Source organism: Maylandia zebra, linkage group LG15, assembly GCF_041146795.1.
Source record: "Maylandia zebra isolate NMK-2024a linkage group LG15, Mzebra_GT3a, whole genome shotgun sequence".
Lineage (NCBI taxonomy): Eukaryota > Metazoa > Chordata > Actinopteri > Cichliformes > Cichlidae > Maylandia > Maylandia zebra.
In genome coordinates, this window is record NC_135181.1 from 25,135,864 (window position 1) to 25,150,501 (window position 14,638).

At 42.4% G+C, this 14,638-nt stretch overlaps 1 protein-coding gene across 2 annotated transcripts in view; it reads right to left on the reverse strand.

Moving 5' to 3' along the window:
• LOC101475174 (uncharacterized) overlaps positions 1-8,419 on the reverse strand; it is a 61,733-nt gene extending 53,314 nt beyond the window's left edge. For both annotated transcript variants that reach the window (XM_076874187.1, XM_024799000.2), the window contains exons 1-2: positions 8,105-8,419; positions 4,328-4,549 (exon numbers count right to left, since the gene is read on the reverse strand). In XM_076874187.1, coding sequence (XP_076730302.1) covers positions 4,328-4,549; positions 8,105-8,171 — 289 coding nt within the window. In that variant the 5' untranslated portion in view covers positions 8,172-8,419. The remainder of the gene's footprint in view (positions 1-4,327; positions 4,550-8,104) is intronic.
• Positions 8,420-14,638: the final 6,219 nt, after the last annotated feature.

The following is a 14,638-nucleotide window of genomic DNA, read 5'->3' on the forward strand; positions in this document are numbered from 1 at the left end:
ATTGCAGACATGTGGAGAAAGGCAAACTAAACTAAAGTGAGCCTTTCTTTTATGGGCTCTTTACTAGCCAAAACAAAGTCCATCAGAAAAGTAAAAAAAAGAACCCCAAAGCTGGAGACACATGTGGGAGATTAACAGACGCTTAGACAAAGACTGAGGGGAAGACAGTGCTGTTTATACACGAGGGTAAGTAAAGCAGAAACAGCAGGGTAACAAGACACAGGAGGCAAAATCAAAGAAATTAGGCTAAACACAAGACAAACTACCAAAATAAAACAGGAAGTGACACATGAATTAACTTAACAAAAAAATGAGACAGGAAACACTGAGGGAACAAATCTACAAACAACCTAAACCACAGTCACACCCGGGGTCATTCAATTCAATTCAATTCTTTAAGAGTTGCCTGAAGTAGCTTTGTATTGTAAGGCCCCACAATAATACTGAGAAAACAGAGAAAGCCGTCTGCTGTGAATGCTTAAAGGTGAGTGGAGGAAGACGATCAATGATTTCATCGACTGAAAGAAAATATTCACATGAGAATGCTGCACCACAGACGTGATTGTGGTTTTATTTAGGTAGCAAAGATGCAATACTTATTATTACTGCAGAAATCAGACCAGTATTTCTTGCTTTGTCTGAATGAACCACCACCATCTGTGGAAACGTCAGCTTCTGTCTGGTTTCACTGGGAATAACTAAAGAATGTCCATCGGTGGGATCTGTGAGCAAAGCTGTATGATTTTCCCTTTTTAAACAACACACTGAAGCCTTCGGTATGTCCAAATTTACAGAACACACACGAGACTTTGAGCTAATCCGCTCTGAATCAATCGGAAAATAAAGTCCGTGTTAGACGAGGATAAAAGATCAAACAGGAGCGTGAGCAGAGATAAGACGAGAAAGATGAAAAGATATTTGTGCATGACACGAAAATCAGATGAAGGGTGAACGTCTGAAAACAGAATTAAGCCATCAGAGTGGGGCGGGATCTTTCTGACATTTACAGCACAGGATAAAGGAACACGGACACAGCATGCAGCTCTGCAGGCTGCAGACGCTGCGCATACATGGGTAAACATTAAAACACATTTAATTTGGCTTCTTGCAAGTAGGAGCTCCTGGGTGCCGGTAATAACAATAAATAGTCATAAAAGAGTGAATTTTAACTGAGGGAAAAACTCCTCGAACACACAAATAAACTCTCACTGAACATCTGAAGAGATTCACACGTCTTGTTTATGAAATTCATGTTTTATCCACAGCTACTCTGGCCCGTCTTTCTTTGGTAGTATCCGGCTAAACACGCATACAGCCCGAGGCGAGCTGCATTTAAAACTGAGATGACAGTTTTCATCCATCATCTCAGAGCTGCTCTGTCAGGGGCGACTCAGATGAGATCGAGGCTTAAAAAGAAAGAGATTTATTAGACCAGCTATGAGCACAACGAAGAAAAAGCTGAATTATGTGAGGACTCTTTGGCCTTTAGACGCCATTTAATTATTTTTAGGGGGTACTTGGGGCGTGAGGTGCACAGCTATGCCCCCCGCGGGGGTCTAGACGCTGAAGGTGTGGGGAGGGAGGTGAAGGCTGATGTGGATCAATGTGAAGTGCAAGGGGAGCTCGGATGGAAAACGAAGATGGAGGAGGGCGCCATCGATCTGAAGCCACAGAAGCGGCGGTGGAGGGAGGAGTTTAAAAATGACGGCAGCGAAATGCTCGAGGTGGATGCCGCGACCAACTAGTACTTTTATATATATAACCCCATGTTTTCATGCACATGGGCGCCCGCTGCTGAAGGTTATAGGGCACACTTGATTTTTGGGTAACGCTGAATTCTGTTTTCATGAACAGTTTGTCCATATGAAGAGTGGTGTGGCTTTACTATCAGAAGGAGATGGCGTCCCACGACTTGTGCCGACCGTTCACAAGCAGACTGAAGGGCGATGAGGTTTTCCACTCATGCTGTAACCTGCTGACATGCTTTAAAGATTCAACAACAGGCTTTTAAATCCACAGCTGAACTGCTGCTGTATTAAGATGTGCTTGTTATAAAGCTTCTTCTCTTCAGAGCTGACCTCTGTGAATAACGATAACGAGCTTTGTGAAAATGGAGTGAAAGTGGAGGTTGATTTGGTTTTGTCCTCTTTCTGGGCATTCTGCACTGACAGATTTGATCATCATCACAAAGCCATTAAAACCACAAGTTTCCTTTAGCAGCAAGAGAAGATACGAGACACATTTATACAGCCTGCATGCAAAAACCACACGTGAAGAAGTATCTATGATGAGGAGTTTCTAGTCCAGCAGTCTGATCTTCCTGGCCTCATCAGCTCTCCTTCACACCTTTCCTTAAGCTCATGGTGTTTTGTATAAAGCTCAAGAAAAAGGGATTAGAAAACGTCAGTGGGGGTGGGGGGGGCGTCACCTTTTGGACCACCTGCAAACATGGGACTCCTCACACTGTCCTGCATCTGTCGCTCAGAAGATTCGTGCGGAGGCCGTTTTGTTTCACAGGTACGATCCCCGTGCTTCTGCTCCTGTGCTGAACAAGCCGCACAGCTCGGCACTTTTCTGTGCGGAGGAGGGGAGTGACTCACGCCTGTGACTCACTTCATCGCTCCTCAGTGGCGCCGTGACGGGTCAGCTGGCTCGAGTGTGGGATCATGTACCTGTGCTTTCCTCCACTCCCCCCCCCCCCCCCCCCCCCTCCACAGTGAAACTGCCTGCTGGAAACTGTGTGAAGAAACCGACGCTTCTGCACTTCAGCTTTGTCTTTTCTTTGTGTGGATGTCTGCAGGTAAAATCTGCTAAATGTAAGGCTTTTAAAGCTACTCTTGAAGTTCAATCTGATTAAATTTAAGACTTGAAAGCATGCAAACACTTAAAACCAGTAAAATTATATTCACAGCATCATGTTTAATTGCTTTGTCCTCCACATTTAAAAAAAAATTGTGGAGCCACAAATTTAATTTTCTCACAACAAAAGGCAGCACAGTGGTGAGAGCAGTGCCAGTTAAAGTTGAAGAAAAGCTATACATTTGGAGATTACCTTTCCAAATGTGCACGTTATTAGGAAAAGCATTGCTTCCCTTTCTGATACTTAACTGAAATCCCCATGCTGGAGCACCAACATCAGACTATTCTTTGAACTTTTTTTTAAACTTTTAACAACCCCTACATCCCCACACCTCACCTTTTTTTATTTTTATTTTTGCACCATCAGTGGTTCCAACACTCTATCGTACTGCTAAATGTAAGGACCTCATCTTAAGGAAGAGGTAATAATAAGGCGTGCATTCAGCGCTGTCATCCGATCCCTCCAGATGTTCTTTGATATTTATTCCCTCTCCCGTCTTCATCAAATGATTTCTGAACATTTCTGAACAAACTGATGTAAATTCATTCTGATGCCAGTCAGTGAGGCTCATAAACAGCCAGAATAAAGAGGAGACATGGTGCTCAAAGCACGCCGTGTCACGAACAGAAGCGTATGGGTGCAGTCTGTAACAGGGTGGAGGTTCACGACTGTTTCAGCTGTTTACTGCCTCCTGCATCCACCCACATACACAATTCTTACCAAAGCATCAGAAAACATTTTTTTTCACTTCTGCAAAGAAAATAAGCAGATAGTAAAATATTTTTCACAGTTTTTATTGCTGTTGTGGGAAACTTTCTTACCTTCAGCCCTGCACAAAATGCAAATAAGAGCTGCTCTGACGAAAGGACCCCCATAATGAGCCGCTAATTAAGGCATAACGTCGTGTAACTTTGCACGTGTCCATCAAACCTATACTCCACTGGAAAAAAAATCTTTCTAAACTTTACTTTGAAGCAGATTTACCAAACCCAATATTTGTCTCATGGTTTCATGCATGATTTTTACATCCTGGTTACCACAGACACATTCTTTACACTTGAGCTTCAAAATAAAAGCCCAAAAAGGGCCTGTTTGTAGAAGGAATTTGAACAATATCAATATTTGGCCGATAATTCGGAGTTGTTTGCAGATTTATAGGCAGAAAACCAGCAATTGATTTAGGAAAGGTAAGATAAGAAGCCCTCCTTGAGACTGGTTCTTCGTGTTAAAAGGGTTTTATTTTTCTTGCCACTGTCTCATCAGGAGTCGTCTGATTGTAGGGGTTTCCCTCTATTATTGCAGGGGCTTTACCTTACAACATAAACCACCTTGAAGCGACTGCTGTGATTTGGTGCTATATAAATAAAACTTGAATGCAGTTGTAGTATACCTATAATTTATCAGAGGAATACTGCTGACAACAGCGATTAGGGGGTATTATTGTCTCCAGACTAATACAAATTGTACCTCTGAGCTGGTAGTACGCCTGGTGGCTTGCGATCACTTCACTGATGGTCTCCTGGGGGCAGATTCTCACTCCGGAGTGTAAAAACACCGACCTCTTGGATCGGCGTAGCTCTGGTTTAAAACCTGAACTTTTGGTGAGGGCGGGCATCTTTAGCAGCTGCGCCAGTCCCGCCGGGCCAACGGCCTCCATCTTCACCCCCGAGTCCATCCTTCCATCGCCCTCTGAGCCAGACAAAGAGAGGAGGTAAAAAATAACTTCAGGGTCAAAACACAGTCATTGCAGAGCAGATCGCGGTCAGTTCCAAATCCCTGGCATTTGTTTAGAGCAACAGATGGGTGGTGTTTACTACAAAGAGCAGCGCAGCTCATGTCACCAGATTTAAACAACATTTGAAAACAGTCGAAATCGGATTTAGAGTCATTTTCTGCCACTGGCGACACAAACGACACTGCCTGATTTAAACCCCATCCGTCTGGTACTACAAGAGGCTTAAAACAAACAGGAGAAGAAGCTTGGAGCTGCAGGAGAGGAATCAGAGCCGAACGCAGTGAAGAGCAGATAAAACACCAGCTGCTGCTACGCTGCTGTGGTAAATAAACAGATGCCAGATATTTCAGAGACAAACACACATCGTGACGAGTCAAACGCAGACTGATGGAGCAGCATCAGGACCACAGTGACACCACCGCCGGTCTGATTTACTCTGCAAAGAGTCAGAGGTAGAAAAGACGTCCATAAACCAAAAAGCCTTGATTAGCATTTCAGTAATTAGACAGATCCACATTAAACTTGCTATTTTCTGTCTCTATTCATTAGAAACGGAATATTCTGAGCCTTTGGACGACTAGTTTCTGACATTTAATATGCAAAACAACTCTTTAGGAGACAACAAAAGTAGTTCTGGTCACTTCAGAAACAAAACTACTTATCCAAGTCTGATATGTCCAGAACAGGGGGGCACAAAGACTTTACCAAAGGGAAAATCTGGGTCTGCTCCCAGTAGGACATGGCTGAAACACCTCAGATGAGGGCCCAGACACCCTTCAGTGTCTATGAAAAATAAAGCTTATAGTTAGGGCTGGATCAGGTGAACCTGAATCCTCCCTTAGTTATGCTGCAATAGGTGTAGGCTGCTGGGGGATTCCCATGATGCACTGGGTGTTTCTTCTTCAGTCACCATGTGTATACACTCCTCTGCATTTAACCATTAGTTCTTATTAATCTCTGGCGCTCATTTCTACTACTATTGCTCCCTCCTTATTCCCTCACAGATAAGCAAAGACCTCAAGTCTACCTCCTCAACTTTACCTCCTCCACTTGAGAACAATGAGAAAGCAGTAAAAGAAAAGCAGTGACATTACAGGATTAATTTAAAAAAATGGTTGTCACTTCCACAGGACACATCATCAAAGATGTGCTCTGAAAGCAAACGCACAGCTTCATGGCTACGAGCTGGTAAACAGAGTCAGAGCGTATTTTATAACCGGCAGATTTACAGTTTTTGTATTTTAGCTCATAAGATAAACCTGAACTTTCAGACACCACACCAGCATGCTACCAGTTTGTTAGCAGCATGTTACCAGCTTGTTAACAGTGTGTTAGCAGCATATTACCAGGATGTTAGCAGCGTGTTAGCAGCTTGTTAACAGCGTGTTAGCAGCGTGTTATCAGCTTGTTAGCAGCGTGTTAGCAACATGTTAGCAGCGTGTTAGTAGCATTTAAGCAGCATGTTAGCAGCGTGTTAGTAGCATTTAAGCAGCATGTTAGCAGACACAGATGCAAACTCTAACATCACTGCCCAGATCTGAGGAGACTGGATCCACACTTTGTTCCCTCAGTGGTCTCATTCAGAGGGTAAAAGGTCTGGAAGTGCTTAGTTTGACTTGTTTATCATCACAGCTAATTTTTACATTCTCCCCTCTGGCTGTGTCGGTTAGTTACACAATAATCACTCGACAAATCTTTATATTAAAATGTCATGGACAAGACTACAGAGCACAACAACGTAGGCATCAAGATTTGTGACTGAGATTTGTGTTCTTACAGGCGAGTCCCTGAAAGCTTTTAGGTTATCAGTATCGAAGTGTCAGTGGTTTGAAGCCTGGTATTAAATGATCTTTCTAGAGACGCTGACTTTCTGTGACCTCCTAACATGCTGCTACACAACACGTATCCCGTTTCTTTTTCTTTCTTACAGACCTTTAAGTTTATTTTAGTTCAACATACATAGATGACAATAACATATTTACATGCGTGACATTTTTTGCAAAGAAAATAAATCGTAAAGAAGCTGCAACGTTACAGCTGAATGCAGAAGAAAGTCTCCAAGATATGTTATGAAGCATTAATGTGACTAAATCCTCAGTATCCTACAGAACCTGATGGATTTTGGACATTAAAGTCAGCTTTAATCAGAGGATTTTATAACTGTAAATTATGCACATTTTTTCTAGTTTTCTAACTGTAAACATCATAATTGTTAAAATTTATGAATCCTGACATCTTCTGAACACCGAAGCTTTTACTGTCTGCACTGACGGTGAATGTGGGATGTAAAAGTATTTAAATACTTCACTTCTGAGTTTGCTCTCATTAGATACCGTTTTCTATCCAAAGAAGCTGCAGTGTTGAAAATGTCCAGGTTAATTTTGATGATGTGCTTTTTTATGCAGCATTAATGTGACTAAATCCTTCCGTATCACTGCCGACGCTTCAGTTTGAAGGAGCAGTAATACCTGTAAATGATACAGTATGTGTTATTAATAAACAAGGGAACATCAGGAAAAAAAGAAACGGATTAATTAAAGATATTAAACCTGTGAGTGATGCAGAAATGTTTCTAAAGGTTTCTAATGACTGAACTGAGAAAGAGACCACCACCAAATTGCACCAATAAAACCTTTCTGTGTTGAATATTTTATAAAGCTGTCTGCTGCTGCATGTAGCTCCATGTTTTTGACCTTTTCTTCTGATTCTCTCTATGTTCTTGTTTCTAAACCTCCACCTATCCCTCACATTCACTTTGGGCACATGCCGTGATCTTTCCCTACATTAATCTGTGTGAGTCCTTCAGCATTTCTCTGTTTTGTGTTTATCTGCTGCATGGAGCTGAGCCGAGTTCAGCGTTTGCCTTACAGTCATTGCTCAGGGTCGACTCTCTCCTTCAGGCGCCCACACACACTAAAACTGGAAGCACTCGGTGTACCAAAAGGACGCTCCTAAACAAGAGGTTTGTTGTAGATAAATTTAGGACAGCATGAGTCAAAGTGAGGGTTGTAATTCATCGGGCTGCTTTTGGGAGAAATAAACAGCCTGAGAAATGTTTTGAAGTGAAGGTGAACTTTGTTTTATAACTTTGATTATCAGCCCCTCTTTTGTCAGATTTTTAGCTTTCTTTCTTTCCTGAATAAGTGAGGAGAGAAAGCTGTAATTCAAATTGTCAAGCTGTCAGCACGCCAGCCATGAATCTACTGAACTGCCATTATCTGTTTCTGCATTTCCATTTGCATTGAGGACATGTTTGCACACACATAATTGGAGGAAGGCAAACTTCTTGCGATGTCACCATGCATTTAAACTGCCTTTTTGGTATCCTCGGGGGAAAAGTGACAGTCCAACTCCACGATGACTTCACAGCCAAGTACTTACGCAATCGTAATAGGCTTTGCTTCACATTGTGACCAAGTTTAGTACGAGTATAGATAGCCTTACTCTTTAAACCCTCACATCTAACCTCTCTGTTTGCAAAGAATAAAATGCGAACCAACGAGGCTCACCTTTAATCACGGCAGCCTGCGGAGCGACGGCGAGCAGCAGAGCGAGTCCAAACGCCCAAAGCATCATGTAGGACGGTCTCCTGAAATATGAACGTCAAAGTTAATCCAGCAGCACAAGGGAAGGTGTCAGCGAAGAGGAGGGGGCTCCTCTGGCTCAGGTGGAGATCATGGGTGTGGGTCGACCTCGTGTCATTTGGGGGACCCTGAGCGGCTGCTCAAACGCTTCCGATGAATTCCAGGATGCGTGTGGAAGCGTAAACCGATCCAGAACAGGACCTGCTGCAAAGTGTGGCAAGAGTGACGAGGTTAAAAAAGTAGGCACTGTTTCTGGAATAATCTGTTTATCTACTGCTCAGACATAATCCGTCTTTACCTTGCAGCCCTCGCAGCGCAGGCGTCATCCTGTTAGTGGCTTTCTGGGGGCATCTGTCAACCACGATGACTAGTTGGCTCAACACACCCCCTCCTGGCCCAGCCGGACACGCCGTGCCATGGTTCCCCGGCTGCTTTCAATCAAGGCATCCTGCAGGCCTCACTGCTCCGAGCGGTCCTCACGAGCACATCACATGTCTGCACAGACTCAGGTTGCTGGACCTTTGAATCTTTGCTGATGTTTTTCTCTTTCGTTTGGCGGTTTCCTGCACGTTTCTGTCTCCAGGCTTCATTGTTTCAATTCGAAAACCTGATCGCTGCACAAAACTGTGACAACCGTTGGGCTTGGAGGAATAAATGAATACTTAAATCCTCCGCTCAATGTATTTTCATGCCTTTGTTACAAATACAATAAGTCCAGAAGCTTATGCCATCTCAGGGTTTAAGTCCCAGGAAGCTCCAGACAAATGATGTTTGTTCCACAAGTGCAGAAGTCCTTTAAAAGGAAATCTGACTCCAACACATGAAAAGAAATGATTTTAGATCAGAGAGCTGAAACTGCACAGTGTGCAGAGCCTTGGGATGAAAAGAAGAAATAAGATCAGTCGCTTTACTTGAACACAGTAAAAAATATTAACATTTTAATGACTCTGCTCTTTTACTTGAACTATGATGTTTCTGCCAACAAAATAAAACTCATTTAAAACATTTAAATTCCTTCTTGCCATCTTATCTGTAGCACTTTTACTTTTATATTCTGCTTAATTAATAAATAGAGTTCATTTAGAATATGGATCAGTTTAATATTAAACTCCTAAAATATCTGATGTGAAAGTCTTTATTTAATCTGCCTGTAAAGAAGCCGTTTACAGAAATCTGACTCTGGATAAAGAGAAAACAAGCTTGTAGATCAGAGAGAGGGACAGAGCCTCCATATACACGTTGTTGTAATTCAAACATATGTGAATAGTTTTCTTTATATGTTGTTGTATTTTCTTCCATTAAATTACTGTGACATTCAAAGCCCTGAAAAACATGAACACGCTGTTATCAGTAATGCAACAATTAAAATCCCTGTGTTCACAACAAATATGAAAAATAAACCCACTTTAAAACAAAAATCTTTTTTTACTACTTTTTAACTGTCCTAAGCTGATTAATGAATACATTATGTGTACACATATTTTGCAATTTTCAGTTTTCAATTAAAAACTTTTCTTCTTAATCAGCCGACTTTTACTTAGTTTCATTTGGTTAATATTCACTTTAGAAAGACACAAACCGTGATCACATCCAAGTTTCTGCTCTCGAACAGAAAACCCAAACACGTATAAATACAGTATATAAAAAATACTTTTATGTCCATCTTATAAAAACAATATAAAAGCAACAAAATACAGTCGCACTGGAGAAGCTGCAGGCAAACACTGTCAGGTATGTCATCATGTTACTCAGATAAAAGCCTTAAACTAATCTAATTCTTTTAGTTCTCCCACAATGGTTTAATATTTAATGAGTGAATAATTAGATGAAACTTTCCCAAAGGACACGCTGACAGATCATAATCTCCTTTTTCCCCCATCCAGCAACCAAAAAGAATAAAAAATAAAATCACTCTGAGGAAGCTGGAACCAGATTATTTTAGACTGTCTTGCTTAAAAAGAGAGAAAAATTAATTACCAAATCTTTGTTCAGTAACTTGTTTGCATTTTTATTTTATTTTTATTTGCCTTTACTTTGCTCTATCCAAACACTGCAGCACTAAACCAAACTTCGTGCGACTTTAACACATGAAACCAAACCTAAAAACTTCACACTGTTTCGAATGGCTGTGAACTTCAAACCTCTTTCCTTCAGGTGAACCCGACTAATGAAAGGTGGAGTGAGGCTAACGGCTGGGGGGAGCGAGGGGGTGAGGGATTGTGTCTCTTTGAGGATTTGGAGTAAAAATAAAACTTCTGGCTTTGAGGAAGACCTACAGCCTGTGCACTTTCATACGCGAGGCTTCTGATGTTTTCTGGTGACCTCTGTGACGAGCAGAGATGGTGGAAAGTTGAAGGTCTTATCTTATTGTAGGTCAGCTGGAGCTCAGACATCGCCAAGTTGGGCCATATCTGAAGAGCCGTGCAAAAGAAGATTAGAAATTGCTTTTAATCTGTAATCCGGTGCCTGTTTTACTGTCCAACACAGCCTGTGTGTTTCACTGCTGCCAGACTGAAGCACTGGGATTAGCAGCTGTAACCCCCCCCCGACACACACACACCCACACAGAAAAAGAAAATATAAGAAAAATATTAAAGAAAAAATAAAAGGCAAAGTATTTGTTCATGTTATTTACCTAATCTCTCCTAAAAACAAAGTTAGTCCATACGAAACTGAACACGACGGCGGTGAGGTCAAACACAAGGACTGGTTTCTGTTATGCTGAGCTGCATATTTGAGTTGTACGACTACCCAGCCTGCTGTCATTCCTCAGTTTGTTGATCAAAGTCCTGATCGGTCAGCGGACGGACGAGGAAACCGTGCAGCATCACGTTCACTCTGGACTCGTGGCACCTGCTTTCAAAAAGCTCAGCAAAAACACTTCGGCCGAGGCTTCAAAATAGCTGACATCACAGCGGCTGCAGCGATGACTCAAACTGAGTCCATCCACTCCTCATTATAAAGCTGCAGGTCTGCAACAAAACAAAGTGATTGACTCCACGTTCTGGTCCTCTGAGGCACAAATTCTGGTACTCTTGTTGATTATTTGGCGTGTTGCGCTTTGACCTGGACTCTGAAGCTTTTGTAGCACATGTGTTTTACTTCATGTACTTTGCTTTGTGCTTGACTTTGATGTAGTTCATTTAAAGTGAGTCCAGCAGTAGCTCAGAGTCCATTAAAGCCTTTCTGCTCTCAGTGACAACACTTCACTTGTAGCATTGTCTGACAATCTCTCCTCCATCCCCCTCAGCTGTTTTATCTAATAAAGCCGAGGAGCTCTCAGGGAGCCGCTAATAAAAGTTTCACTTTGCACATTAAAATCCAGCTCCGCTTATCACCGCATTACATTTAAAGAAAAACCCTCCTCTCAGGGCTCAGACTAAATGCACTCTGACATTTGATTAAATACTGAAATATTCACAGTTGATACTCCGCTCTGTATTCATGGCAGCAAAATGAAAATAAAAGGGAGAGATAAGCAGGAGTCTCTGTCAGGTCTCAGGCACTTTAAGAAAATAGGTGAAATTATTTGGTATTCAAATGGGAGTTCCTTATGATTTGGGCTGATTTTAATCAGAGGAGAAATGTGCGGATGCCGGTTTCCAGCTTACTGCGGCGTCACTGGTGAATTGTCTCAGATGGCCCGTCTCCCACTGAATCCTACTATGATGAAATCCAGACAAGAATGGCAGATAATCCGGTTAGTTCAGTCAGTCGAGCTTCTCCGTTTAACCTTTCACCGCTAAAAATAACACCCGAGACTCCCCCGCAGGCTTGACATCACACAAACAACAACAACAATGCTGCCGCCGCGGGTCACGGGGCGATCTTCTGTTTTTGAACCGAACCTGCCCTGGATCCGTTTTACCACATGACTCTACACCGCATTTACTTTGAGACACATTGGTAGAATTGAGAGTTCATAACAGTCGCCCGATGCACAGTCGAAGCTCACAGACTACGTAACCATCGATCACACAAGACCGCGACACACCTCAGTGTCAGACTAGTGACCTGGACACCGTTTCTCATTAGGAACAGATAACTGTAAAGAGCCCATCTTTAAAACTGTTTCAGTGCATGTTTGTCTCTCTGCAGCCAGTCAGTCAATAATTACTCATCCAGACAGCATCTTCAGCTACAGTCTGCTCAATAAGCTTTTAGACAGCAACACTTTTTTCTACATTTGCCTCTGTAAACCAACACAGAAAATTTTAAATCAAGCATTCAAGATGTGACTGAAGTGCAGACTTTCAGCTTTAATTAACAAGAGTATGCCATGATATGTTTAGGATTTACAGACATTTTCTACACAATCTCCAATTTTCTTAAAAAGAAATGGCTAAACTAACAATTTTAAATGTAAGAAGTGTTTTTGGTTGAAATCCTTTGTGTTCAGTGACTGAAGTCTAGAACCCATGGACTTCAGATGCTCTTTGCTGCAGCCACCATTGGTTGTTGCTTGTTTGTGGGTGTCTCTGTTTTCAGTTTTCCATTTAATACCTGAATAACTTGCTCTGTTGGTTGAGATCAGGGGAGTGACTTGTCCATTTCTTTCCTTTGAGAAACTCTTGGGTTCCTTTATTTGTTTGCAGTGATGTGGAAGCTGTACACGTCTGTTGTGGTGAAGAGAGAGCTGAGTGTAAAAGCAAAGCTCTTTACCGGTCAATCTATATCCCTACCATCACCTATGGTCACAAGCTGTGGGTAGGGACCAAAAGAACAAGACTTTGGATACAAGTGCCAGAAATGAGCTTCCCCTGAAGGGTGGCTGGCCTCTCCCTTAGAGATAGGATGAGGAGTTCAGTCAGAGGGCTCAGAGTAGAGGTGATACTCCTCCACATCAAAAGGAGCCAGTTAAGGTGGTTCTGGCATCTGACAAGGATGCCTACTGGGCCTCAGATCAATGTTTGTTTGGGTCATTATTCATCCGTTCTGCGAAGCTCTGTCCAATCACTTTTACAGTATTTGGCTGAATCTGAGCAGAGAGTACAGCCTTGAACACTTCACAGCACATCCTGCTGCTTCTGTCAGCTTCTGTCTTTAAATCCCAGTGATCCGGTTCCACCGGCAGCCATTCATGCCCATGTTATAACATTACATGTTTGAAAGATGATGTGATATTCTTCACATAATTAGCTGGTTCACTGCTTCTCCAGACCTTTGCCTTCGTATCATTCTGGTACAAGCTCATCTTGGTTTTACCTGTCCAAAGAATATTCTCCAGACCTGTGCAACTCTCTACATGTTTTCTAATGAAGTCTAACCAGACTTACCTGAGTGTAAACAAGTATTTGGATCTTCTTGTAAATTCTGTATTTCCATTTTAGAAGCATGTAATGGTGGAGAGGCCAGAGCGAGAGAGTGGACCCAAATAGCAGACTCAGACGGAGGCAGTTAACGTGGCTTGGACGTGAAAACTTTATTGCTCAAAAACTCTTAGGGATGCTAAATGTTACGAGCAAACTATGACTGGAATCTGGTGCTTACAACTAAGAACTGGTAAACAGGCAATGAGTTGTGGTTCTGGGCTGGCGAACAGAGTCACAGAAACAGAGGGAAAGAGGAGTCAGGCGGTTCACTGGTGAGAGGTCCAATATATTTTGCCTTACTTGTCCACAGTCCGGCTGTGGCGTGGGGGGAGAAGCTGATGGCAAGGTCCTGGTGAGTACTCGTTAATCCTGAGAGTCTGGTGGATCTAAGTGATTGAGACAGGGAGGCGAAATAGTGAACCACAATTGCAAGTATGGTGGCTGTGGTGGATTGCGAGTCCAGAGTCCAGGTGAGTGTTAGCAATGGTTAGACATGGAAGGGTGATCCGAGGAAAGCTAAAGCACAGGAGATAACAGTTAATTCACTAGAACCTTATAACTTTACAAGAACTTGAACTTGGTGGCTTGGCTCTAACAAGAGTTAGCAGATAATCTGGCGATGATTCATTGAGAACACTCGACTTAGATACAACCAAGGAATTAGTGACAGGTGTGTTGAGGGACTGCCGATGCTCCACCCGTAGGCTAAGAAACCCAGCCACTCACCCAGACCATGACAAGGGTCTTCTTGACTTGTTTAGATGGTGTGAAGTTGTTTTTCTTCATCATGGAAATAATTCTGTGGTCTTTTGGTGCATCAATGCATTCTAACAATGGGTCTGATTGTTGATGTGGCCACGTCAAGTTTCTGTGTAACCACAAAAGAGTAAATGTCACAATTCTGGTACTTAGTTTTTTATCTGCTGCACAAAAACTGTTTCCCAACATATTTTCCATTTACAGTTAGCAGATACATCGGAGTGCCTTGTGTCAGTTAAGTCTATGAGTGGGAACCTGATATGTGTATGATGGCAGTACTTCTTACTTTCCTCTGTTCTGGCACTACAGAGTTCTTCTTCAGGGTTCAGTCTCTACTTAAAAACACCTCCAACAAAGAAATCCTAGAGGTGGTGGTAAGGAGATCACC